Source organism: Convolutriloba macropyga, chromosome 1 (assembly GCF_964194025.1).
Source record: "Convolutriloba macropyga chromosome 1, txConMacr16.3, whole genome shotgun sequence".
In the NCBI taxonomy this organism is placed as follows: Eukaryota; Metazoa; Xenacoelomorpha; order Acoela; family Convolutidae; genus Convolutriloba; species Convolutriloba macropyga.
In genome coordinates this window covers 16390081-16415869 of record NC_134468.1, presented here as the reverse complement: position 1 = coordinate 16415869, position 25789 = coordinate 16390081, and the positions used below count along the sequence as shown (strand labels likewise).

Genomic DNA, 25789 nt, shown 5'->3' with positions numbered 1-25789 from the left:
TTACACAATCTGCTCAGAGCCTGTTAATTGACGGACAAAAAGTTTTAAAAGAAAAAATATTTTCAAAAAGTTTATGGCAATTTACTAGGACGATAATTTTTTTAATTGAGACGTAGGCGAGTAGAATATAAGCAAAACATTTGTAGCAAAATTCTCTCGAATTTTCACAAATGTACCTCATAAGTGTGTATTCGGTAATTTTTTAGGGGCATTTGAGAAATATCAAATTGAAATCTCAACGCAGGGTTGTCAGAGCTTACAGCAAAATTTTTGAAGAACAATTTTTTAAAAGCTTTGTCGCTTTCAGAAAAGCTCTTTGTTGTTCCGACCCCACTTGTGGGGGGGGGGGAGGAACTATATAATAAAATGGGTTTTTTGTTCAGTCAATTTTGGCCGATCGATATATTCATCGCAGAGAAATGTGAGTGGTATCATTAAAAAGCTGGTCGAGCGTAGAATTCAAAATTAAAAAGATTTTTTTTATTGTCGTTTTTTTCGAGGATTTACCGAGGATTGAAGTTTTGCGTGAACAACGGGATTTTTGTTCAATTTTAGTGTGATTTTTTTTTACAAAATAAGATATTTTCGATAAAAATAGTATTTCAAACTTAAATTTCTTGCCAAAAATGAACCAATTCGTGTTCCTAATAGATTAAAGGCGATAACAAAGACTAGTTCTGGTCTCATAGGGAGCTTCAATCTTCATAAAAAATTCGAAATCTATTTGAGAGATCTTTTTTTATAAAGATTTTCTAGTTTTTATTCGCTTTTTTAAGTCACCTAGAGACCGGTCACTCTTCATTTCGAGGTTCCGTTAATAAAAAACCTCCTTTACAGTAGAATTATGCCCAATGAACAAAAAAAATCGTTCTCAAGGAATTGCTCATGTTTTTTTCAAAATCGACTCTTAGTTTTCGTAATTTTAAACGGAATTTTGAATTTTTTTTTGAGGTTTCACTAATTTTTGGAGTCTTATTGCATGGATTCATTGAATAACATTCCAATATGTTCCGTAATGAGATTTAAGTGAACATATCTAGTGCTTTGAGTGCACAGCTAATGGCTGTTAAGACGTTAAGACTGAAAAAAAATTTTCGAAGCTTCTTTGTACATTAAACAATCGTAAGCTTATTATCGTGAACTGTAAGTCAGTCTCTGCGATGACAGCACCTATTCCGTAAAACAGTGACCACATTTAGATTGGCTGGCGAATTTATCTTAAAACTTTTAGTAATATGACTTCAATGACTCAAGACTTGAAAATTTTTTTTTGGTTTTTAAGTATTATTGGTTACTTTTGAACCCTCATCAGATTATCCTATTGACAGCTCCTATTGGCTTCAAGAAGATGCTCAGTGGATCACAGATAATTTTTCAGAGAAAAACTCATGTTTTCGAATGGCTTCGACCTTTTCTTCTCGCACTTCTCTACTGAATTTTTGCTTTTCGCCTTACTTTGTTGTTTTTTTTTCGTAGTCATAAGACTTGTTGTGATGTTTTATTGATCAACTATACATGACAAACACCCCCATACTCCAATTGAAGCATATTTGAGCTTAGTTATTGACTTTCGATGAAATTTAATGAATTTAGTGGCTGTTAACAAATTTAAAAAAATATTTTTTCGAAAATTTTTTTTTGAACATTAACCAATCTTAAAGTTTTCGTGAACTGCTAGTAAGTCTCAGTATTGACATAACCCATTTGCCTTCTACTGAAACTGAAAAAAATTTGTTGGTCGTCATATAATCTTCTAACTATTGATTATTAGACTTTGATAACACAAGAATTCATAGTTTTTAAAAAAAAAATTGGATATTTCGTATTATTGGCTACTTTTGAACTCTTATCACATTATCCAAATATTATTCACATTATCCAAATATTATTCTAATCCCATTGGCTTGGAAAAGACAATCAGTGGATCACAGATAAAGTCTTCAGAGAAATGCTAATTGGTTTAAATGGCTTCGAAATTTTCTTCTCGCACTTTTCTAGAGAATTTTGGTTTTCGCACTTTTTTGTTGTTGTTTACAGTCTTACGACTTATTGCGATCTCCTATTAACTATCTATGCATGGCAAAAGTATTTTTCTTGTCATTGTGTTTTTTCTGAGCGTAGTTATTGACCTCCATTAAAAGCTTTTGAGTTTAGTGGCTGTTAAGACTTTTAAAAAAGTTTTTCTAAAACTTTTGAACATTAACCGATCCTTATTTTTTTTCATGGATTGTTAGTCATTCTTTGTACTTACAAGATCCTTTTTTAATTCTAATCTGTCCAAAAATAATCTGGTTAGCGGTTTTATCTTCTACCTATTAGTTTCAAACTTCGATGCCACTAAATTTCAATTTTTTTTTAAATTTTCAAGAATTTTTATTTTTGGATCCTGTTTAAATCTTATCACATTATCCTAACTTTGATAGTTCCCATTGGTTTAGGGAAGACGTTCAACGAATCATATAAGAAGTTTTCAGAGGAGAACTCATGATTTAAATTGCCTCGACACTTTCCTCTGGCACTTTTCTACTCAATTTTTGGTTGTTGCCTGTCTTTGTTGTTGTTTTCATTTTCAAAATTTTGCTGTAAGGTCTGATTGACCAAATATGAACAGCCAAAAAACTTGTTGTCCAGTGGAGGCATAATTTAGCTTATTCAGTGGATTGCGTTGAAAGCTAATGAAATTAACGGCGTTGAGACTACGAGTTTTCTCAAAACTTTCGTGGTTCTAATGTATTTGTTCATATTTGATTTTTTTTCATCTATATTGATAAAGAAAAGGGATTCCATTGCTGTTAAAAAATTAATTGAACATAGAAAAACTTTTAGTGAAAAGTTTATTTCGACACTTTTCTCGCTCAATTTTTTTTTCTTGAAGTTGCTGTTATTGCCTGTTCTTTTTCTTCAGGTAGCCGTAAATTGCTGACAATTCTATTCGGCTTTTAATTGAGGATTGAATTAATGAGTTTACCCGGATCAATTAGTCAGTTTGTAGCCATTGGTCTTAAAGTATATGACATACAATTTCAAACAATTTTCTAACTTTTCAGTTTTTGTTGTTCTTTTCGCCAAATTGTAACTTATTTTCATCAATGAGAGGTCACATCTAATTTCCTGTATTCCAAAAAATAAAATATCTACTAATATTATTTGTAACCAATGCTTTGTTTGTTGGAAAATATGCGTTTTTCAGAAAGTTTTTTGAGTGGTCATTTTTTGCGCTTCCTTTTCTCTTCCTACAGAACAGTCGCGTAGCAACAGATCCCAAAGGTTTACAAGTGTGGCCCAAATAAACTAATCTCTTAGTATAATTCCTGCAGCTAAATTAGTAGAAATAAGAATTGACTGAAAAATATATAAAATTCAGATAATAGCTAATGATTTTAATGGTAGCAATAATTTGTGTTTTCGCAAATCTTTTCCAATTTTTTAGGTTTTTCTTTAGTTCGTTTCTAAGGCTTAAACTACCCAAAGACAAGGTTTTTGGTTTGGTAGTAACTTTTGTTAAATTTATCATGGATTATTTTGTTAAAAGCTAAAGATTTCTAAGACTTTTGACATATTTTGGTTTGAAAAATATTGATTGATTTCTGAATTTTGCCTCATTGATCGTAACCTAGTCTCAATAAGAAATTTTTTCGTGCACTGTATAGTAAGGACAAATTAAATTTGAGTATTTAAGGTTCTATCTGACGGCATTTTGACGTTGTTACTATGTGCTTTTAAATTTAGATATTCAGTTTTTGCCGTGAAGTTATTGTTTTTGCTGTTTTTTTGTTGTTTTTTTTGTCTCGTGGTCTCTTTAAGGTCAGATCTCATTTGCGCTGTAAAAAAGCATGGCATTATGTAATTCAATTAGTAGATAGGTTGTGTAACGATTGTTTTAAACTCAAACATCTATTTTTGTTATTTCTTCATTTGGTTGACAATTAAGTCAAAAATGTAGATGAGCTCGGGTCGGAACATCATGTGTCGACATCATGTGAACATTAACGAGCCGCCTTTTTTTATATGATGAAAACATTTTCACATATAGCCAAGAAGAAAGCAGTTTTTGGTATTGCTTCAAAAGAATAACATTTAATATTGTCAGCGTTGAATGACTGATTGTAACCGTATCTGAAAAATGTCATATAGTTCAAAAAATAAAGTCTGAAAAAAATTTGCTGTTTTTCAGGTTATCTGTTGTGTTTTTTCAAAAAAATAAAGTTCTTTTATGCTCTCATCCTCGCAAATATCACAGTATCAATTTTTTAGAAATTTTTGTGGGCTAAATGTTTGAAAATACTGTTCTTTGCTTAAGCTCTGATCAGACGTGATTTCGATTGCACTAAAGTGTGGCGAAGGGTCTGAATTTTGTCTGGAAGGGTCTAAAGAGAACCTGGACGAGTCAATTTGGTCTTGGATGGTCTGATAATAGGTCACTTTTTTGGAGGTAGTGATCAGAGGTTGCTACGGTCTGGAAATCAACATGGAAATTAGTTGTTACTTTGATTAAACCTTTCAGTGGCCTGTTGTGAAACATGCTTTTCTTTCTCGGCTTTTACTTAAGCTAATGGGACAATTTTCAGACATATTGGCGGCAAGCTATAATATCTGAGATTCGTCTATCATCATAAAAACGTTGCATCAAATGATATATCATTAACGATGTATAAGATCAGAATTGTAACCGTATCTAAGGCCAAAATTACAACAATTCAAAGAAGAAGAAGAAGGAAGAAAAATATGCAGACCTAAGAAGACAAACAAAAACAAATTTGTGCTGCTATTTCGACAAAATTCTTATAATATACATCCGTGAATACTATCATAATTAAAACGTTTTCTTCTGACTTTGCTTTTTTGGAATCAAATCAAGAATTGAAAATGGTTTCAAAATTCGCAGTTGCAATTATATGCATGGCCATTGTCCTTTTGACCTCTATAGAAGCAACAGGGAAGACAGGTTGTATGACAGATGAAGATTGTAAGCCCGGGAAGTCTTGCAACCCTAAGAAGATTTGCGTAAGACGTCGAGGAGCTGCATTTAAGCGACAGTTCGGGTGCATGGAAGACTCAGGTTGTGATGAGGGATCATTTTGCAGCGATTTGAAAATTTGCGTAAATGGGGAAAGAACGTAGAGATGCACCCCCTTACAAAAACTTTGAACTAAAATTTGAGTAACTAAGTGTATATACAGTTAAATTCCTGATTATTCTGAAGGCATGTAAACTTTAACCTTTCGGTTATATTATTAATTTACATGTTTGGAAAAAAAGAATACTATTGATCTGTCTAGAGTGTTGAATTATAATTTCTTCATTGAAAAACTTGGTTTGATAGTTTAAACTTTTTCTAAGTTCCGCTTTGATTCAGAAGTATGTGAGATAGCTTAGTCGTTCGAATCCCGTAGGATATTGTTTCACAGTTCGTCTTGGTTTCCTGAAATCACCAGGCGCGCTGTGACGACGCTTCAAGGGTCGTCTCCTCTTCGGTTTTTCAGAAATTTTTCCTTCTTCATTTGGGGCGACTGTGATGGGAAGGCTCTGGTTGACTCCTTGATCTTCGAATGTGAAACTCTGCGAATAACTTGACGAGGGGAATTCATCGACGATAAAACCCGAAATAATTTTGTCAGAGAGTGTAGAGTTCAAGCCAGAAGAAACTGTTATTCAGAAGTGTTTCCTCATTAATGCTTAATTGGTTCTGGGAGTTACCACCGGAGAGTTAAGGGGTCAGCTTTAAAAAAAGAGTTGTTCAGTCGTCTGATCAGAAAAATGTTGATTTCATTTGCAGAAGTGCCAATTTACCTTTTTGCTTTGATAATGATCGATGAATAAATTCGAAGATACGACTACCGGTTACAGGTGTAATATAGCAATTTTAGATAGTCACATACATATACATATACATTATATATATATATATATATATATATATATATATATATATATATATGCATATATATATATATATATATATATATATATATTATATATATATATATATATATATATATATATATATATATATACACAATCCGTTATGGATTGTTTGCGTGAAATCACAGCTCACCACCCTAATTTAAAGTTTTAATCAGCACTGAAAAAGTTTTATTGCATGTCGAGCATCAGAACTGTATCAGACCTCTGATCATGTCACTTTTTAGACTTAGCACGTCTTGACTCAAGTCTTATAAGACGTGGCAACCCTTGAGTGAAGTCTTGGACAAGATTTGGCACGTCTTGGGCAAGTCTTGTTTAAGGCTTGAAATAAGACGTGATCAGTGCTGATTAGCCGACCCCAGACGTCTGTTTCACTGGAGAAGTACTGATTAAGACTTGATACTCGTTACGGGCAGGTATTTTCAGATCACTCTCAAAAGGCATAAGCGTTCACTCGAAACTCGATTGCATCGTTCAAACGACATGTAGAACTAAAAGCAATCTCGTCAGGTGTGAAAAAGGACCAGAAGTGGACACTGACAAGCCTCTCTGAGGTTGGGGTCCAGACCAAAGCAACCTCTGATCTCAATTCTGAATTCTGATCAGAGGGCATTTTGTTCTCGGACCTCACGCTGGGTATTGTGTTACACAATCACATCAATTTTATTATAGAACTAACATATATTTAATGGAAATTTTGTTCGTGATACTAATTTCTGTAATCCAGTTTGATTAGTGTGGAAGCTGCACAAGTTGTAAACTTGAATAATTATTTTGAATACAAATTTAAAAATAAAACTTTATCTGAATACACAATTAATATTTAATAATACTTGAAGCGTCCTTGCTTTTCAAATAATTTGGTCTGCAGAGTAAGAATCAGTGCTTTTCCTCATCGATGAACTTTTCCCTCTTATTTAAGAGTGGAAAAGGCTTTATACCCTTAATCTCGCTTAATAACGGTGGACTAGGGGTGGACACCTCGGCCCGTGTGATCAGAGAAAAAGTGGTAATGAACCATCGACGAACCATCGATGGAGTTTTTATGAAGTTACTATGATCCATCGATGAGATTCACTGGGACTCCAACCCGGGTGCTTAGAACACATATGGTGTCTTTAAGGAAACCGTTCCAATTGATCTGGACTCGTATTCCTCTTTTTCGTAAAAGCCACACATGAGTTTCTTCAACTCTTTCCTGGCACCAGCTGCCGATAACAGAGGAATGAGGAGTGCCAGGAAGTGTACTATGTCCAGATATCCATCCAATGCGAAGAAGAACTGCGTTTGACAACACAACACCAGAGGCGAGAGAATAAAAATGACAAATGTGAACCAATGATTAGGTTTCTCAGACAGCTCGTCGTTGTATATGAAGCAAAACATTGCAAAAAACTTCAGAAAATAATTTAAATAATTGAATTGCTGTTGAAAATTAAACTAATTGATGAATTATTACAAAAAACTTATGGGGAATATCGATTTTTAAGGGTTCCCATTGTTTTTCATAACGTCGCAGAGGTATACTTAAATTGAAATTGGCTAATTTTGCTCGCCGGTTTCGAAAATTATGGAAATCAGGCCTCATTAAGTTCAGCCTGATTACTGAGAAAAATATTTTCCCCATTTGATGAAAAAAATTGCACATCTTTTTATTACGTTTGAGCAATTTAAAGGTAACTAATATCTAAAAAAAGGTGCAACCAATTTTTTCTAGCGATACAGATACGTTTATTTGCCTAAATTGTGATCAGATTAAGCATCAAAGCAAACAAGTAAAAGTTATTCAAAGCATTTCATTACTAAGTGATCGTATTTTAAAACTGAATGGCAGTCAAATTTGAATTAATATAATTCATTAGTTTTTTTAAAATTTTTTGAGGAATTTTCTGGATTAGCAATCTTACTTTATGGGATCAAGCTGCCATAAGTGACTGAATATATACACATGGAAAAAAAGAAGCCCACGGAGTCCGGTGTATTTGATCCGACCCACTTTCGTTGGGGAGGAACTTCATGCTCAACTGGTTATTTTGATCTGTCCATATTCATTGTACCGGTTTCTGAATGGTATAAAAAAAACTTGTCATGCCTAGAATTTCAAATGAAAAAGATTGTTTTGAATTTCGGTTTTTTTTCGGGGACATACGGAGGTTCAAAATTTTGTGATCGTTAGCCCAGCTTCCGTTGTTTTGTTCAATTTTTTCGTATTCCTTGCTTCAATCTAAGTCATTTTTTTGCAAAAATTGACAAAATGTTAACAACAGTCTCATTGGTTTAACTTTTAAAGATAAAACGGAGTTGCAGAACTGTCTAAACCACTGTTTTGGCTATGTTTGCAGCCTAATTTTCGAAAAGTCAGTGTTTTTCCTTTTTTTCTTTAAAATGGCGTCAAAGTATGCCTATTTGGCAAACTTTGTCAGTTTTTAGCGGTAGTGCAGACATAAAACTGCTGACACATTCTCCGTTTACAGATGCTTAAGTATTGGCTTATTGTACCCCCGGCTTTTTAGAAAACTTTCTGGAAGAAACGTATTTGCGGTTTTTTGCTAATTTGAACAGATTTTTTCAAAAAAGAGACGTATTTTATTCTTAGTTCATTATGATTTGGTTTGCCAAATAGTTCATTATGATTTGGTTTGCCAACAACTACGCAAGACTTTGGCACAATTGCGTTTTCTAACAGCCGGGCAGCGATAACAACGCAAGTTGCGGTCTCAACGTTTATTGGTGTCTAACTTTTCTTAAATAATATCTGCAATTTTTTTCTCCCAATTACAGGCAAGTTTTAATCTGGAGATTCTAAAAAAGGTCTCATTTGCGTTTAAATAGAAGCTCCTTTCAATTGAATTATGTTCAAATGAGGCCGAAGGAATAAATATTGTGTTTTTTTTGAAACTGTGACAAAACGTTTTCTTAAATTTTTAATGATCTATTGAGTTTTGCCATTATTTGACGTTTTTTGCAGCCCTGTGGCCAAGCCATACAAATCAAACGCCTAATTCAATATCGAACGACCCAGAAAAGAAACTATTTAAAACTTTAATTTGGTTTAAAAAGCATTTCGGTTACTATATTTCGATAGGTATCAAAAATTCATTACATCTTTTTGATACATTGATATTTTGGTCCAAAAATCTGTTTCAGTAATTTTTAGAAAGTTTTTTTTGGGTTGTAAATAGAGCAAAATTTGTTTTACCCTAGTTGTGGAACTTCATTGTTACAAAACATTTCTGATTTTAATGGCACGCTATATATTTCTTTGAAAAACTATTCTTTTTTGTTTCCAATAGGTTTGTTACAAACAAGGTTGGTATCAAACAAAACCTCAATTGCTGATAGGTCGAACTTACGTGCAAATGAAATACAATGAGCACACAGTTTTGTATCAGAGCACATATGGTTTTTAGGCTTCATCACCGTGTGAGTAAAATTACTTGTAAATTCGGGTTCTAGCTGTACTCATTCATTGTTAATCTGTAGTCTTTTGACCTATTTTCACAAACATGTCGACCTGTAGCGTCCTCAGCAGACGAAAATTATTAAATTTAGTATTGTGTCTCTCAACGATTGTTATTTCTCAGGGTTTTAAAAATAATGTTTTGAAAGAAAGTCGAAGTTTTTGAGATATGCCACCATTAATACTACTTCTACCATCTCTTAGCTGACAGCCAATGGTTCCCATGACTTTGATTGTAATTGGTTTCAAAAAAAAATCAACGTATTTTGTAACTTTACCTTTTTTTGTTTTTTTTTCTACTTGTTAGATTTCGCCTTAAAGACAAGTCCCATTTCTTTCTCGTTAAATGTAAATCAGTTCAGTTTGGGTTGTTTTTTTAATCTTATGGTAGAGTTCTTCATTTAATTTCTTTTTCTATAAAAGAAAAAAGGTGACAATTGTTTTTAATAGTAAGTAATGATTGTTTCTTTTGAATATTGTTTCTTGCCATGTCTCTTACCCATTTGTCTGGCACATTGCCACTCTAATGTGTTATTGTTTGATTTGTATAATGGTTTGAGCATACAACGATTTTTTTAATGGATACAGCAATCAATTTCGAACAAAAAGTCATTTTTTAGGAAAACTTTACATTCGGTGAACAACTATTTGCTCATTTGGTGTACAATTAAGCGAAAAACGCGGTTTTTTGAGGTCGGTTAATTGCATGCGAATGCAACATTTCTCGCTTCTTTGTTAACATAGAGATTTAGTTACCCAATTATTCAAAGTTGACCTGCAACATTAGCTATACATCTGCCGTGATAAGTTGGGCACTAAGTAGCGTTTTTTGGCTGTTTAAGCTGGTTGTATTTGATTTCTCTAAATACAACAGCCTTAAAAATCTCACATTCATTAAATTTGATTAGTAATGGTGGCCATTTTTTGTTTTCTGGATTGTGGAAAAAAACTTTTTGCGTCTGTTTTTAATGATAAGCAATATGAAAAAAATCATTCTTTAAAAGTCTATCCGCGACTCTAAAAATTGATTTGCATAAATTTAACAAACCGTTATTTTTTGCTCCCTGGTCCTTGGGAACTGTTCTATTTATTACTAGAAAACATAACCGACTAACGTCGGGCGACTTGCTCTCAAACGACCGGCGAGTGGTTGGCTTCAGCAGTAGCTAGCCACGGTTTAGTTAGGCAAGCATTAGATTAATTGAATGGCTTAATCCTTCTTTATCCCGTTTCTGATGACGAAATTCAAATGGGTCAGACGAAAAATCAGCCAACCGAAAAATGCATAGAAGAGAAAAAAATAATTAATATATTTGCTACAAATTAATTTGAGAGCAATTAACAAAGATTTTCTGAAAAAATACCTGTTAAGTCATTTATGATTAAAACATTTCTACTATAACTAATTGTTAATGAATATCAAAGATGATGACATTACGCCAAATAACCGCAGCTGAAGTGCGGCAGCGACCAAAAGAGAGAGAGAGAGAGAGAGAAAGATAGAGAGATAGAGTGAGAGAGAAAAAACGTGAACGAAATAGAGAAGGAAAGAAACCCTAACCGACAGAGAAGAAGAGAGAATTAGGAATATTTTCCATGACGGGATTCGACTCTGCAACTTCCAGTTTTCTATCCCTGTTAGTAAATAAATCATAAAAAACGGATTTGAAAATTTTGCCATTTTTTGTTTTCTGGATAGTGGAGAAAACATTTTGGGTCTGTTTTTGATGATAAGCAATGTGAAAAAAATCATTCTTTAAAAGTCTATCCGCGGCTTTAAAAATTAATTTGCATAAACTTAACAAACCGTCATTTTTTCTCGCTTTTCCATGGGAACTGCTCTATTTATTACTAGAAAACATAACCGACTAACGTCGGGCGACTTGCTCTCAAACGACCGGCTTCTGCAGTAGCTAGTTGCGGCTTAGTGAAGCTAGCTTTATTTTAATTGAAGGGGCGTGAGATTAATGTAACGGATGATAAAATTACGCCACATAACAGCATTTGAAATGCGGCATCAAAAAAAAAGTTAAGGTGAGATATATATATATATATATATATATATATATATATATATATATATATATATATATATATAGAAAGAGAGAAAGAGAGAGAGAGAGAGAGAGAGAGAGAGAGAGAGATTGTGCAACAGAAGAAACGTGGTCGGAAAAAAGAATGAAAAAAACTCCAACCAACACCGAGAGAGAGACGGAGAGCTAGTGACTTTTTCCATGATGAGACTCGGCTCTGCAATTTGTAGTTTTCTAGCATTGTTAGTAAATAAATCATATTGAAGAAACTATAAAGTGCAAAATTCGAAAAAAAATTCAAGCTTTCTCAGTGAGAAAATGTTTTGAAAATGTTTTTTCCTTGGAGTGCCGTCATGTAACCCATCTGCAGGACTTAAAAATTTTCGTTGGCCAGTAATGAAAAAATTTTGAAAACAGCAAATTTTAATCAATTCTTGCTAAAACTCGCAATATCAATATTTTCAGAGCAATTTCATTGCCTGAAGGGACTATCTAGTATCTTTATTTTAAGCCTTAAAAGTTTTAATTCCCTAAAGCCATAAGGATCCACAAACTTGGAACAAGGCGATAAGTTTTCCAACATTTGAAAAACATTTAAGTTGCTAAGACTTTAGTCATTAAAATATTGATAAACATTCCATTAACTCTAGAAACTATGCAGCAGCTTACCATCAAATCTCAAAGGATATCACTTGGCCACTGGTGCCGGAAAAAGAATAAGTCAAACATAAATAAAAAACTTGAAAAAACTGTTACTTCAAAAAAAAAAATGTGATATTAATATCTTGATGAACTTTCCATTAAATCTAAAAATTATGCAGTAACATTAGAGGAATTTCCCTGGCTCTTGGGCCTGGAGAAACCTAGAAATGACAAACAGTTACAAAGAACTTGAAAAAAAAATGCAAATATTTTCTAAATTTGTAATAATAAGTCTTGAAAAACAATTTCTTAAACTAGAAACTATACAGTAACCTATTTTCAAACACTAAAGGAAGTTCTTTGGCACTTGAGGCTACAAAATTTTTAAAACGACAAAATTAATTAAAAAATTGAAAAAAATTGCATGCTGTATCGAAAAATTTCCATGGCCAATAAAAATTTTGTGTAAATTATTAACAAACACTTAAGGATGTTTTCTGGCCCTTGGGTCTAACAAAACTTGAATAATGACAAAAAACTTGAAAAGTCAAAATTGTCAAAAGACGCTAAAATTCGTGATGTTTAAATGTTGAAAACCATTCCATTACCACAAGAAACTGTGCAGTAATGTATTATCAAACCCTAGAAGAGGTTCCTTGACGCCTCATGAAATTACAAAATTTATTCCGAAAAGCTTGAAAAAAATTGTGAAAATTATTATAAGTTTGCGTTTTTTTGGTTTGGTTTACCAAACATATAGTTCTTAAAAGGGTCGAAAAAAATGTACTCATTTCTTGCAAAAGACCTTTATCATCTTTAACCAGCCTCATTTTCAGTGTAGTCCAACAAATATTGAAAAAAATGTCGAAAAAACAAGAAACTGCAACATTTTGAACTCAAAAACTTGCGGTTAAGGGCTTCTAATGGAACTTATTGCCCGCTGGGTGTTGCCTGTTTATCTCGTTTTCGAGGATGAAAAGTCAAATGGGTCAGACGAAAATTTTGTCAAGCGAAAAATCGCATAAGAACGACCAACAGGACAAATAATTGCTACAAACTTCGTTTGAGAGCAATTAGACACAATGCGGGTCGTTAATGTGCGTTCGCACATGATGTGCCGACCCGAGCTCATCTAAATTTTTGACTTAATCGTCAACCAAATGAAGAAATGACAAAAATAGATGTTTGGGTTTAAAACAATCGTTACACGACCTATCTACTAATTGAATTACACAATGCCATGCCTTATTACAGCGCTAATGAGATCTGACCTTAAAGAGATTACGAGACAAAAAAAACAAGCAAAAAATTAGCAAAAACAAAAAGTTCACGGAAAAAACTGAATATCTAAATTTAAAAGCACATAGTAACAACGTCAAAATGCACTCAGATAAAACCATAACTACTCAAATTTAATTTCTCCTAAATATACAGCGGATGGAACCTTTTCTTAATGAGACTATGTTACAAGTCAACAAAGAGAACGATCAATGAGGCGAAACTCAATAGTTAATAATTATTTTTTAATCCAAGAAATTTCAAAGGTCTTAAAAATCATTTGCTTTTAACTGAAAAATTTCTGCTAAATAACTAAAAAATTATTACAAAACCAAAAAGTTTTGTCTTTGGGTAGACTAAGCCTTAGAAACGAACCAAAGGAAAACTTAAAAAAATAGAAACGATTTGCGAATACAAACTATTGCTACCATTAAAATCACTAGCTATTATCTGAATATTATGCATTTTTAATTCAATTCTTTTTTCTACTAATTCAGCTGCAGGAGTTATACTGAAAGATTAAATAAGTTTTTTTTGGGCCAGATTTCTAAATCATTTGGTGCATTACTACGCGATTGTTCTGAAAGAAGATTAGAAACGCAAAAAGTGACTACTCAAAAAAACGTTCATAAAAACGCATATTGTCCAACAAACAAAGCATCGGTGACAAATAATATCAGTAGATCTGTTATTTGTTGAAACACGAGAATTTGGATGTGACCTCTCATTGATGAAAATAAGTTACAATTTGACGAAAAGGACAACAAAAACTGAAAAGTTTGAAAAATGTTTGATAATGTATATAATAAACTTAAAGACTAAGGGCTGTAAACTGACCAATTGATTCGGGTAACGTCAAAATTTCAATCCTCAACTCTAAGCTTAAGAGACATATCAGCAATTTACAGCTAACTAAAGAACGAAAACAGGCAAAAACAGCAATTTCAAGAAAAAAATAGAGCGAGAAAAGTGTCGAAGGCATTAAAAAATGAACATTTCACTAAAAACTTTTCTATTTTCAATTAATTTTTAACAGCAATGTGATTTCTTTTTTTATCAATATAATTTCAAGAAATCAAATATGAACAAATACTTGAGAACCACGAAATTTTTGAGAAAACTCGTAGTATAAACGCAATTAATTTCATTTATTTCAACGGAATCCACTAAACACGCTAAACGATGCTTCCATGGGACAACAAGTTTGTCTACCATTAATATTTTGTCAATGTGGCCATACAACAAGTTATTATTAACTGACTAACAAACTTCGATAAAAGTTTAGGATCGGATAATGTTCAAAAAAATTTTCTTAAGTCTTAAGAGCCATTTAACTTAAAAGCTATTAACGGAGTTCAATAACTACGCTCAAAAATGACATGATGGTAGGAAAACAATGTTTGTCATGCACAGATAATCAATAAGAGATCACAATAAGTCTTAAGACTGAAAACAACAACAAAGACAGGCAACAACCAAAAATTCAGTAGAAAATCGTCAGAAGAAAGTGTCGAAGCAACTTAAATCATAAGTTCTTCTCTGAAAACTTTATATGTGATCCGTTGAACGTCTTCACTAAACCAATGGGAACTATCAGTTTTAGGATAATGTGATAAGGTTTCAAAAGGATCAAAAAAAAAGAAAAAGTACCAGAAAATTTTATAAAAAATATGAAAATTAGTGGCATTGAAGTTTTAAAACTAATAGGTAGAAGATAAAACCGCTAACCAGATTTTTCTTGGCTGCACTAGAAAACAAAAAGGGAACCATTAAGTACTAAGACTGACTGACAGTCCAAGAAAAAAAGTTTGGGATCGGTTAATGTTCAAAAAAAATTTCGAAAAACTTTTTTAAATCTTAATAGTCATTAAACTCAAAAGCTTTTAAGGGAGGTAAAAAACTACGCTCAGAAATAACACGATGGCAGGAAAAATTTTTTTGTCATGCATAGATAATCAATAAGAGATCACAATAAGTATTAAGACGATGAAAACAACAATAAAAACAGGCGGAAACCAAAATTCAGTAGAAAAGTGCGAGAAGAAAATTTCGAAGCCATTTAAAACCTTAGCTTTTCTCTGAAAAATTTATCTGAGATCCACTGAATGTCTTTTCTAAGCCAATGGGCTTAGAATAATTTTTGGATAATGTGTATAATATTTGGATATTGTGATAAGAGTTCAAAAGTAACCAATAACAAGCAAATACCCAAAAATTTATTTAAAAATTTTTGAATTCTTGTGTCATTGCAGTCATATGATCATTAAATAGAAGATAAAACCCCAAACGAAATTTATCTTAGTTTCAGTAGAAAAGCAAGTGGGTTCTGTCAATACTGAGACTGGCTGACAGTTCACGAAAACTTTACGATTGGTTTACGTTCAAAAAAAAATTTGAAAAATTATTTTTAAATTCTTAACAGCCATTAATTTCAAAAAATTTCAACCGAAGTTAACAAGCTTCAATAAAAAAATGGGGATGTTTGTGATGCATAGTTCATCAATAAAACATCACAACAAGTCTTATGACTGAAAACAACAACAAAAACAGGCGAAAACCAAAATTCAGTAGAAAAGTGCGAGAAGAAAAGGTCGAAGCCATTTGAAACCATAAGCTTTTCTCTGAAAAATTTATCTGTGATCCACTGAACGTCTTCTTTAAGGCAGTAGGAGCTCTCAGTTTTAGGATAATGTGAAAAGATTTCAAATGTAACCAATGATACAGACATATCCAAAAAAAATTTAAAACCTTTTGAAATCTTGCGTCAATGAAGTCATTACTAATAGTTAGAAGATAAAACCGCCAGATAGATCAAATTTGGTCATAATAGGATGGAAGAGGGTGCTGTCGTCGCAGAGACTGACTTACAGTTCACGATAGTAAGTTTATGATTGGTTAATGTTCGAAAATTTTTGCGAAAAGTTGATTTTAAAGTTTCAACAGCCATTAGCTGTCCACTCAAAGCACTAGATATGCTCAATTAAATCTCTTTACGGAACATATTGCACTGTTAGTCAATGATTGCGTGCCATATGACTCCATAAAGGTAGTAAAACCTCAAAAAGAAATTCAAAATTTCATTTAAAATGACGAAAACTCAGAGTCGAATTTAAAAAAAAACATGAGCACTGCCCTGAAAACGATTTTTTTTCATTGGGCTTCATTTGAATGTAAAACAGGTTTTTAATTAACGGAACCTGGATATGAAAACTGACTTGTCTCTAGGTGATTGAAAAAAGCAAAAAAAAGTAGAAGAGTTTTATAAAAAAGAGCTCTCAAATAGATTTCGATTTTTTTTTATATTGAAGCTCCCTATGAGACCAGAACTAGTCTTTTTTATCGCCTTTAGTCTATGAGGAACACAAATTTGGTTCATTTTTTGTCAAGAAATTCAAGTTTAAAATAATATTTTTTATAGAAAATGTCTTAATTTGAAGAAAAATCAGACTAAAAGTGAACAAATATCCCGTGTTCACACGAAACTTCAATCCTCGATAACTCCTCGAAAAAAATGAAAATCAAAAAAATCTTTTTAATTTTGAATTCTACGCTGGACCAGCTTTTTAATGATACCACTCACATTTCTCTGCGATGAATATATCAATCGGCCAAAATTGACTGAACAAAAAAAACCCATTTGAGTATATAGTTCCTCCCCCCCCCCACAAGTGGGGTCGGAACAATTACTCTTAAGATTCACAATGCGAGAATGAACCAAGATTCTAAAGAAAACTATTGGGTTTATGGTCATGAAAATTTGTTGAAAATAAATTTTTTTTCATGTTCTTGAATCCCAATTATATGAATTTGAGAAATTGTTTTTCTTCAAATATCATTTCAGAATCGTTTCCTTATTGAATTTCAAAATTTCAGAATTCGTGCTACCTTTTTGTGAACACGATGATTTAGCTTTAATTGCATTTTTCATGAAATAAAGAAGTTCTGAAGTGAAAAAAAAGAACTCTTTTATTGCGCGTTGATTATTTCCTGATAGGTTATCAAATCCCAGGCCAAGAATCTGATATCCAGACGCACCCAACAGATGTCCGTGTCATATTCCTTGTAAGCGCGAAATGTGAAAGGATTCCATTCATATTCGTGCACAGCAGGTGCACTCGTAATGAAAACTGGTATGTCATTCTAGCACCGATACAAAACAGGTTGGCACTCTCTCTCTCTCACTCAAAGTATATATATATATATATATATATATATATATATATATATATATGTATATGTATATATATATATATATATATATATATATATATATATCCCAGGTTGAGGTCCTCGTTCAAAATGATCTGTGAAAATACCCATCCAGACCATTTTTGCCTATGAAAATACCCAGGCAGACCAAAAATGCCTATGATCCAGACTTTGCCTCGTTCAAAACTTTGGTGCGTGCATGTGCTCGCTCAAAGACTCTTATGAAAAGACCCGTACAGACCAAAATGCGTTATGATACAGACTCTGGCTCGTTCGATTTATGAAAAGAGTTAGAAAGACCGAAAAAGCTTATGATCCGGACTTTGGCTCGTTCGATTTATGAAAAAAGTCAGAAAGAGCGAAAAAGTTTATTATCAAGACTTTTGGTCGTTCAATTTATAGTAAGATTAGTAGTAGTAGTAGTAGTAGTAGTAGTAGTAGTAGTAGTAGTAGTAGTAGTAGTAGTAGTAGTAGTAGTAGTAGTAGTAGTAGTAGTAGTAGTAGTAGTAGTAGTAGTAGTAGTAGTAGTAGTAGTAGTAGTAGTAGTAGTAGTAGTAGTAGTAGTAGTAGTAGTAGTAGTAGTAGTAGTAGTAGTAGTAGTAGTAGTAGTAGTAGTAGTAGTAGTAGTAGTAGTAGTAGTAGTAGTAGTAGTAGTAGTAGTAGTAGTAGTAGTAGTAGTAGTAGTAGTAGTAGTAGTAGTAGTAGTAGTAGTAGTAGTAGTAGTAGTAGTAGTAGTAGTAGTAGTAGTAGTAGTAGTAGTAGTAGTAGTAGTAGTAGTAGTGGGGGACAAAATCCAACCTCACCTCCACGTGGTGTCCCCTGGGGGTAGGTCATGTGCTGCGGCCCTCCGCTCACATGGTCGAGCTAACGAGGCACTGGTCTTCTAGTTTGTGGCGCAACTAGTCGTATCTCAGCCTTCAAACACAAAAGCACATTCAACCATGGCCCCGAGTCCCGGGTAAGGGGTGCTAAGAATCTCCCGAGGAACCAACTCAGAATTGCAACTTTAAACGTCAGAACACTGACCCAAGCCGGATGTTTAGAGGCTTTGAAAATGGATCTGGCGCAATACAAGTTGGATATTCTGGGAGTGCAGGAGACGAGATTGCAGGAGCAAGAAATTGATCTCGGAGACCACAAGCTCTACCTGTCTGACTCGTGGTTGTCTGGTGTAAAGTCGAGACAAGGAGGAGTGGGCGTTGCTGTAAAGAAGTCATTGATAAACAGCATCGTAGAACAATTGGCTCTAAGTGAACGTATTTGCTACGTCAAGTTCGCGGCTCGGAGGAGAGCCAATCTAGCTGTTGTTGTCTGCTACGCACTTACGAATGAAGCTAGTCTCCAAGAGAAGGATTTGTTTTAGAGTCAACTTTCAGACCTAGTTTCCAGCTTCAAACATAGGGAGCGTATTTGTGTCATCGGTGACCTCAATGCAGAGCCTGGACACCAGTTGAATGACATCATGAGCTGCAGAGGCCCGTTTGGAATGGGTGAAGAAAATGAAAACTCGGAAAAGTTGTTATCATTTTGCACTTCACACAAATTGCTCGTAGGTGGTACATGGTTCCAGCATCGACAAGTGCATCGGTACACCTACAATCCTCCCGATCCGAGTTTTCGAAAAAAGATGCTGGATCACATTCTGTTTGCAGAGAGATACAGAGGATGTCTGACGAATGTGAGGACCAGAAGAGGCAAAACCACAATTACCGATCACGAACTGGTCATTGCGGAAGTATCTATGAAACTTTTGTCTAAAAAGCCATGTTTCACGCCCAGAATCAGTTCTGCAAAGCTGCAAGATGAAACAACGCGTGACTTATTCACGCAGGAGGTCAAGTTACATCTTGATAAGAGCGGCGATTTCGAGAATACAGAGCAGTCTTGGGACAATTTTCGAAAAGCCCTGAACCAAGCAGCAGTTAAATGCCTCCTTCCGGACAAGCGAGTGAACAAACCTTGGATTTCTCCAGATTCTCTGGAACTTATCCGGAAACCAGCTGATCTACAGTTGAAGAAACACAGCAGCGTGGTGGCGTTGTTAGAGTTCACAAACTGCTGTAAGGAAGTCAGAAAAGCTCTACGTGCAGACAAACGGGCATGGCTTGAACGCAAAGGCCAAGAAGTGCAGAGCTTTGCGGACAGAGGCAACTTGAAGGAGGTTTTTGGGGCATCACATCAGATTTGCCGAAACTGGAGTCCCCAGTTGACCAAATTAGTTTCAAGCACTGGCGTCAACTTACGGACGAAAGAGGAACGACTTGAACGCTGGACGGAACATTTTAGTCAACTCCTGAATCCCTCAACATCCAGTTGCAGTACGAGATTGGATCCCGAAGAAGCAGCTGAAAGCTTGTCGATTGACCTGAGCCCAATTCGATTTGAAGAAGTGCTTGAAGCTGTCCGCAGGTTGAAGAATGGCAAGGCAAGTGGACCCGATAACATTTCCTGTGAGATGTTGAAAGCACACAAGGGTATTGTCGAGTGGCTCTGGGACATCATAGATAAGTGTTGGTCGACGGAAGTTCTGCCCGATGACTGGAAGGTAGCAGAAATTGTCCCATTATACAAGAGTAAAGGAAAGAGGTCAGAGTGTTCGAACCACCGAGGGATCTCTCTATTGTCAGTACCAGGCAAAGTGTTCGCTTCCGTTATTCTCAATCGATGCAAAGATTCAGTGGATCGCGTCTTAAGGGAAGAGCAGTGCGGCTTCAGAAAAAGCAGAGGATGCGCCAATCAACTCTTTGCCCTGCGTCAAATAATAGAGAAATCAATGGCGTTTCAATTGGATATTAGCTTTTGTTTCATAGACTTTCGAGCGGCATTCGATTCTGTCGATCGTGAGCAGATGTACCAGATAATGAAACACTATGGTCTTCCGCCAAAAGTGATAAACATCATAAGAAACAGCTATGATAGATTCAAATGTCGAGTCAAAGCCGAAGGTGAGAAAGGACGCTTATTTGATGTCAGAACGGGCGTTAGGGATGTGTGGTCCCCAATCCTATTCGGCCTTGTCATCAACTACATTTTGGCTAACTCGGTGCATGGAGGATTAGACATTGGGAGATTGGTGGCTGACTTAGATTTTGCTGATGATGTTGCTCTCGTGGGGGTCTCAGACAGTGAGGTGCAAGAAAACCTACATCGAATCGAGGCCCTTGCGGAAGCAGCTGGTCTGAAGATTAATGTGGCCAAAACAAAGAATATGGGCGTAAAATGCGACAGCCAAAATGTTGTTGCAGTGCCTAGTATCCAACAGAACGTGGAGATACTCACTGGAACACATAAAGGCAAACTAGGACTCCTGGAAGAGACATCTAGCCAGTCACGACTAACCATCAGCACGGAGGTGCTGCTTGGAACGAAAAAGAAAGCGGGCTGGTTCGAAATACAAGATGGCCGGAAGCTAAGATTGAAAAGCTTAGCGGAGGCTAAGTCAGCGTTGGTAGCTTCACAACAACAATCTGCGGTAGCAGATTCAGAGTCGCTAGAAAATGAGAGTCGGTCAGTGGTGGCTGACCAAGAGTCTTTAAGATGTCAGAATTGTCAGCGGCAATTCAGTACAGTTACCGGACGCAAAGTGCACCAAACAAGATTCTGCAAAGCCGGTTTGTCAAAAAATGTCGTCGACAAGTCAAAGTTCGAGCAACTAGAGGCGAGCCTTACCTGTGACAAGTGTGAAAGAAAGTTCAAAACAGTCAATGGCCGAAAAGTTCACCAATCGAGATACTGTGGCAAACCTAAAGCAGTTGCCACACGCGTGTGTTCCTGCAAAGTACAAGATGTTCTCGGAAACGAGTTTGAAAACATAGAAGCGTTCAAGTATCTCGGATCATATGTCAGCCTCAAGCATGGAGACCTGCAGGAAGTCAATTGCAAACTTGCAGAAGGTAGACAACGGTTTGCTAACTTCCAAAATCTCTGGAAGAGCAAGCAGCTCAGCGTGCACCTCAAGTGCAATTTGTACAAAGCACTTGTTTTATCAGCCGTGCTGTACAGCTCAGAGACTTGGACTCTTTCGAAATTAATGGAGAGAAAACTTGAGAGTTTCCACTGTGGTTGTCTTCGGAGAATTCTACGTGTGTCATATCTGGAGAAAGCAACGAACGAAGAAATTATGCCAAGATCACGAATGCCCCAACTATCCACGATGATCATGCTCAAACGGATAAAATGGTACGGACACATCCAGAGAATGGAACCAGGAAGATTAGCCCGCAGTGCCTTCGATTGGGACCCGCCCGATCAATACGTCCATGCTAGACGCGCTCCTGGGGGGCAACGGAAAACGTGGATGAGTCAAATCGAAGGAGACTGTGTACGAAACAAAGTATCGTTCACCAGATTGCAGGAGAAAGCAGCAACCGGGTCAAAGAATGCCTTCAACAATTTCGTCGTACAGCACTTCACAGAATAACCAAACAAAAAACTCTTCTTGTTTTGTTTGTATTTGTTGCCAACCGTGCCTTTATTTCATATTTGGAATTAAAGTGTTGAAACAGTAGTAGTAGTAGTAGTAGTAGTAGTAGTAGTAGTAGTAGTAGTAGTAGTAGTAGTAGTAGTAGTAGTAGTAGTAGTAGTAGTAGTAGTAGTAGTAGTAGTAGTAGTAGTAGTAGTAGTAGTAGTAGTAGTAGTAGTAGTAGTAGTAGTAGTAGTAGTAGTAGTAGTAGTAGTAGTAGTAGTAGTAGTAGTAGTAGTAGTAGTAGTAGTAGTAGTAGTAGTAGTAGTAGTAGTAGTGGGGGACAAAATCCAACCTCACCTCCACGTGGTGTCCCCTGGGGGTAGGTCATGTGCTGCGGCTCTACGCTCACATGGTCGAGCTAACGAGGCACTGGTCTTCTAGTTTGTGGCGCAACTAGTCGTATCTCAGCCTTCAAACACCAAAGCAATGAGTACAATCAACCATGGCCCCGAGTCCCGGGTAAGGGGTGCTAAGAATCTCCCGAGGAACCAACTCAGAATTGCAACTTTAAACGTCAGAACACTGAACCAAGCCGGATCTCTAGAGGCTTTGAAAATGGATCTGGCGCGATACAAGTTGGATATTCTGGGAGTGCAGGAGACGAGATTGCAGGAGCAAGAAATTGATCTCGGAGACCACAAGCTCTACCTGTCTGACTCGTGGTTGTCTGGTGTAAAGTCGAGACAAGGAGGAGTGGGCGTTGCTGTAAAGAAGTCATTGATAAACAGCATCGTAGAACAAGTGGCTCTAAGTGAACGTATTTGCTACGTCAAGTTCGCGGCTCAGAGGAGAGCCAATCTAGCTGTTGTTGTCTGCTACGCACCTACGAATGAAGCTAGTCTCCAAGAGAAGGATTTGTTTTGGAGTCAACTTTCAGACCTAGTTTCCAGTTTCAAACATAGGGAGCGTATTTGTGTCATCGGTGACCTCAATGCAGAGCCTGGACACCAGTTGAATGACACCATGAGCTGCAGAGGCCCGTTTGGAATGGGTGAAGAAAATGAAAACTCTGAAAAGTTGTTATCATTTTGCACTTCACACAAATTGCTCGTAGGTGGTACATGGTTCCAGCATCGACAAGTGCATCGGTACACCTTCAACCCTCCCGATCCGAGTTGTCGAAAAAAGATGCTGGATCACATTCTGTTTGCAGAGAGATACAGAGGATGTCTGACGAATGTGAGGTCCAGAAGATGGAAAACCACAATTACCGATCACGAACTGGTCATTGCGGAAGTATCTATGAAACTTTTGTCTAAAAAGTCATGCTTCACGCCCAGAATCAGTTCTGCAAAGCTGCAAGATGAAACAACGCGTGACTTATTCACGCAGGAGGTCAAGTTACATCTTGATAAGAGCGGCGATTTCGAGAATACAGAGCAGTCTTGGGACAATTTTCGAAAAGCCCTGAACCAAGCAGCAGTGAAATGCCTCCTTCCGGACAAGCGAGTGAACAAACCTTGGATTTCTCCAGATTCTCTGGAACTTATCCGGAAACGAGCCGATCTACAGTTAAAGAAACACAGCAGCGCGGAGGCGCTGTTAGAGTTCACAAACTGCTGTAAGGAAGTCAGAAAAGCTCTACGTGCAGACAAACGGGCATGGCTTGAACGCAAAGGCCAAGAAGTGCAGAGCTTCGCGGACAGAGGCAACTTAAAGGAGGTTTTTGGGGCATCACAGCAGATTTGCCGAAACTGGAGGCCCCAGTTGACCAAATTAGTTTCAAGCACTGGCGTCAACTTACGGACGAAAGAGCAACGACTTGAACGCTGGACGGAACATTTTAGTCAACTCCTGAATCCCTCAACATTCAGTTGCAGTACGAGATTGGATCCCGAAGAAGCAGCTGAAAGCTTGCCGATTGACCTGAGCCCAATTCGATTTGAAGAAGTGCTTGAAGCTGTCCGCAGGTTGAAGAATGGCAAGGCAAGTGGACCCGATAACATTTCCTGTGAGATGTTGAAAGCACACAAGGGTATTGTCGAGTGGCCCTGGGACATCATAGATAAATGTTGGTCGACGGAAGTTCTGCCCGATGACTGGAAGGTAGCAGAAATTGTACCATTATACAAGAGTAAAGGAAAGAGGTCAGAGTGTTCGAACCACCGAGGGATCTCTCTATTGTCATTACCAGGCAAAGTGTTCGCTTCCGTTACTCTCAATCGATGCAAAGATTCAGTGGATCGCGTCTTAAGGGAAGAGCAGTGCGGCTTCAGAAAAAGCAGAGGATGCGCCGATCAACTCTTTGCCCTGCGTCAAATAATAGAGAAATCAATGGCGTTTCAATTGGATATTAGCTTTTGTTTCATAGACTTTCGAGCGGCATTCGATTCTGTCGATCGTGAGCAGATGTACCAGATAATGAAACACTATGGTCTGCCGCAAAAAGTGATAAACATCATAAGAAACAGCTATGATGGATTCAAATGTCGAGTCAAAGCCGAAGGTGAGAAGGGACGCTTATTTGATGTCAGAACAGGCGTTAGGCAGGGTGATGTGTGGTCCCCAATCCTATTCGGCCTTGTCATCAACTACATTTTAGCTAACTCGGTGCATGGAGGATTAGACATTGGGAGATTGGTGGCTGACTTAGATTTTGCTGATGATGTTGCCCTCGTGGGGGTCTCAGACAGTGAGGTGCAGGAAAACCTACATCGAATCGAGGCCCTAGCGGAAGCCGCTGGTCTGAAGATTAATGTGGCCAAAACAAAGAATATGGGCGTAAAATGCGACAGCCCAAATGTTGTTGCAGTGCCTAGTATCCAACAGAACGTGGAGATACTCACTGGAACACATAAAGGCAAACTAGGACTCCTGGCAGAGACATCTAGCCAGTCACGACTAACCATCGGCACGGAGGTGCTGCTGGGAACGAAAAAGAAAGCGGGCTGGTTCGAAACACAAGATGGCCGGAAGCTCAGATTGAAAAGCTTAGCGGAGGCTAAGCCAGCGTTGGTAGCTTCACAACAACAATCTGCAGTAGCGGATTTAGAGTCGCTAGAAAATGAGAGTGGGTCAGCGGTGGCTGATCAAGAGTCTTTAAGATGTCAGAACTGTCAGCGGCAATTCAGTACAGTTACCGGACGCAAAGTGCACCAAACAAGATTCTGCAAAGCCGGTTTGTCAAAGAATGTCGTCGACAAGTCAAAGTTCGAGCAACTAGAGGCGAGCCTCACCTGTGACAAGTGTGAAAGGAAGTTCAAAACAGTCAATGGCCGAAAAGTTCACCAATCGAGATACTGTGGCAAACCTAAAGCAGCTGCCACACGCGTGTTTTCCTGCAAAGTACAAGATGTTATCGGAAACGAGTTTGAAAACATAGAAGCGTTCAAGTATCTCGGATCATATGTCAGCCTCAAGCATGGAGACCTCCAGGAAGTCAATTGCAAACTTGCAGAAGGTAGACAACGGTTTGCTAACTTCCAAAATCTCTGGAAGAGCAAGCAGCTCAGCGTGCACCTCAAGTGCAATTTGTACAAAGCACTCGTTTTATCAGCCGTGCTGTACAGCTCAGAGACTTGGACTCTTTCGAAATTAATGGAGAGAAAACTTGAGAGTTTCCACTGTGGTTGTCTTCGGAGAATTCTACGTGTGTCATATCTGGAGAAAGCAACGAACGATGAAATTATGTCAAGATCGCGAATGCCCCAACTATCCACGATGATCATGCTCAAACGGATAAAATGGTACGGTCACATCCAGAGAATGGAACCAGGAAGATTAGCCCGCAGTGCCTTCGATTGGGACCCGCCCGATCAATACGCCCATGCCAGACGC

At 36.7% G+C, this 25789-nt stretch overlaps 1 protein-coding gene across 1 annotated transcript in view; it reads right to left on the bottom strand.

Moving 5' to 3' along the window:
* Nucleotides 1-7023: 7023 nt before the first annotated feature.
* The window catches only part of LOC142358632 (uncharacterized), an 85767-nt gene continuing 67001 nt past the window's right edge, over nt 7024-25789 (bottom strand). Inside the window, exons 7-8 of the mRNA XM_075410134.1 lie at nt 17328-17478; nt 7024-7322 (exon numbers count right to left, since the gene is read on the bottom strand). Coding sequence (XP_075266249.1) covers nt 7024-7322; nt 17328-17478 — 450 coding nt within the window. The remainder of the gene's footprint in view (nt 7323-17327; nt 17479-25789) is intronic.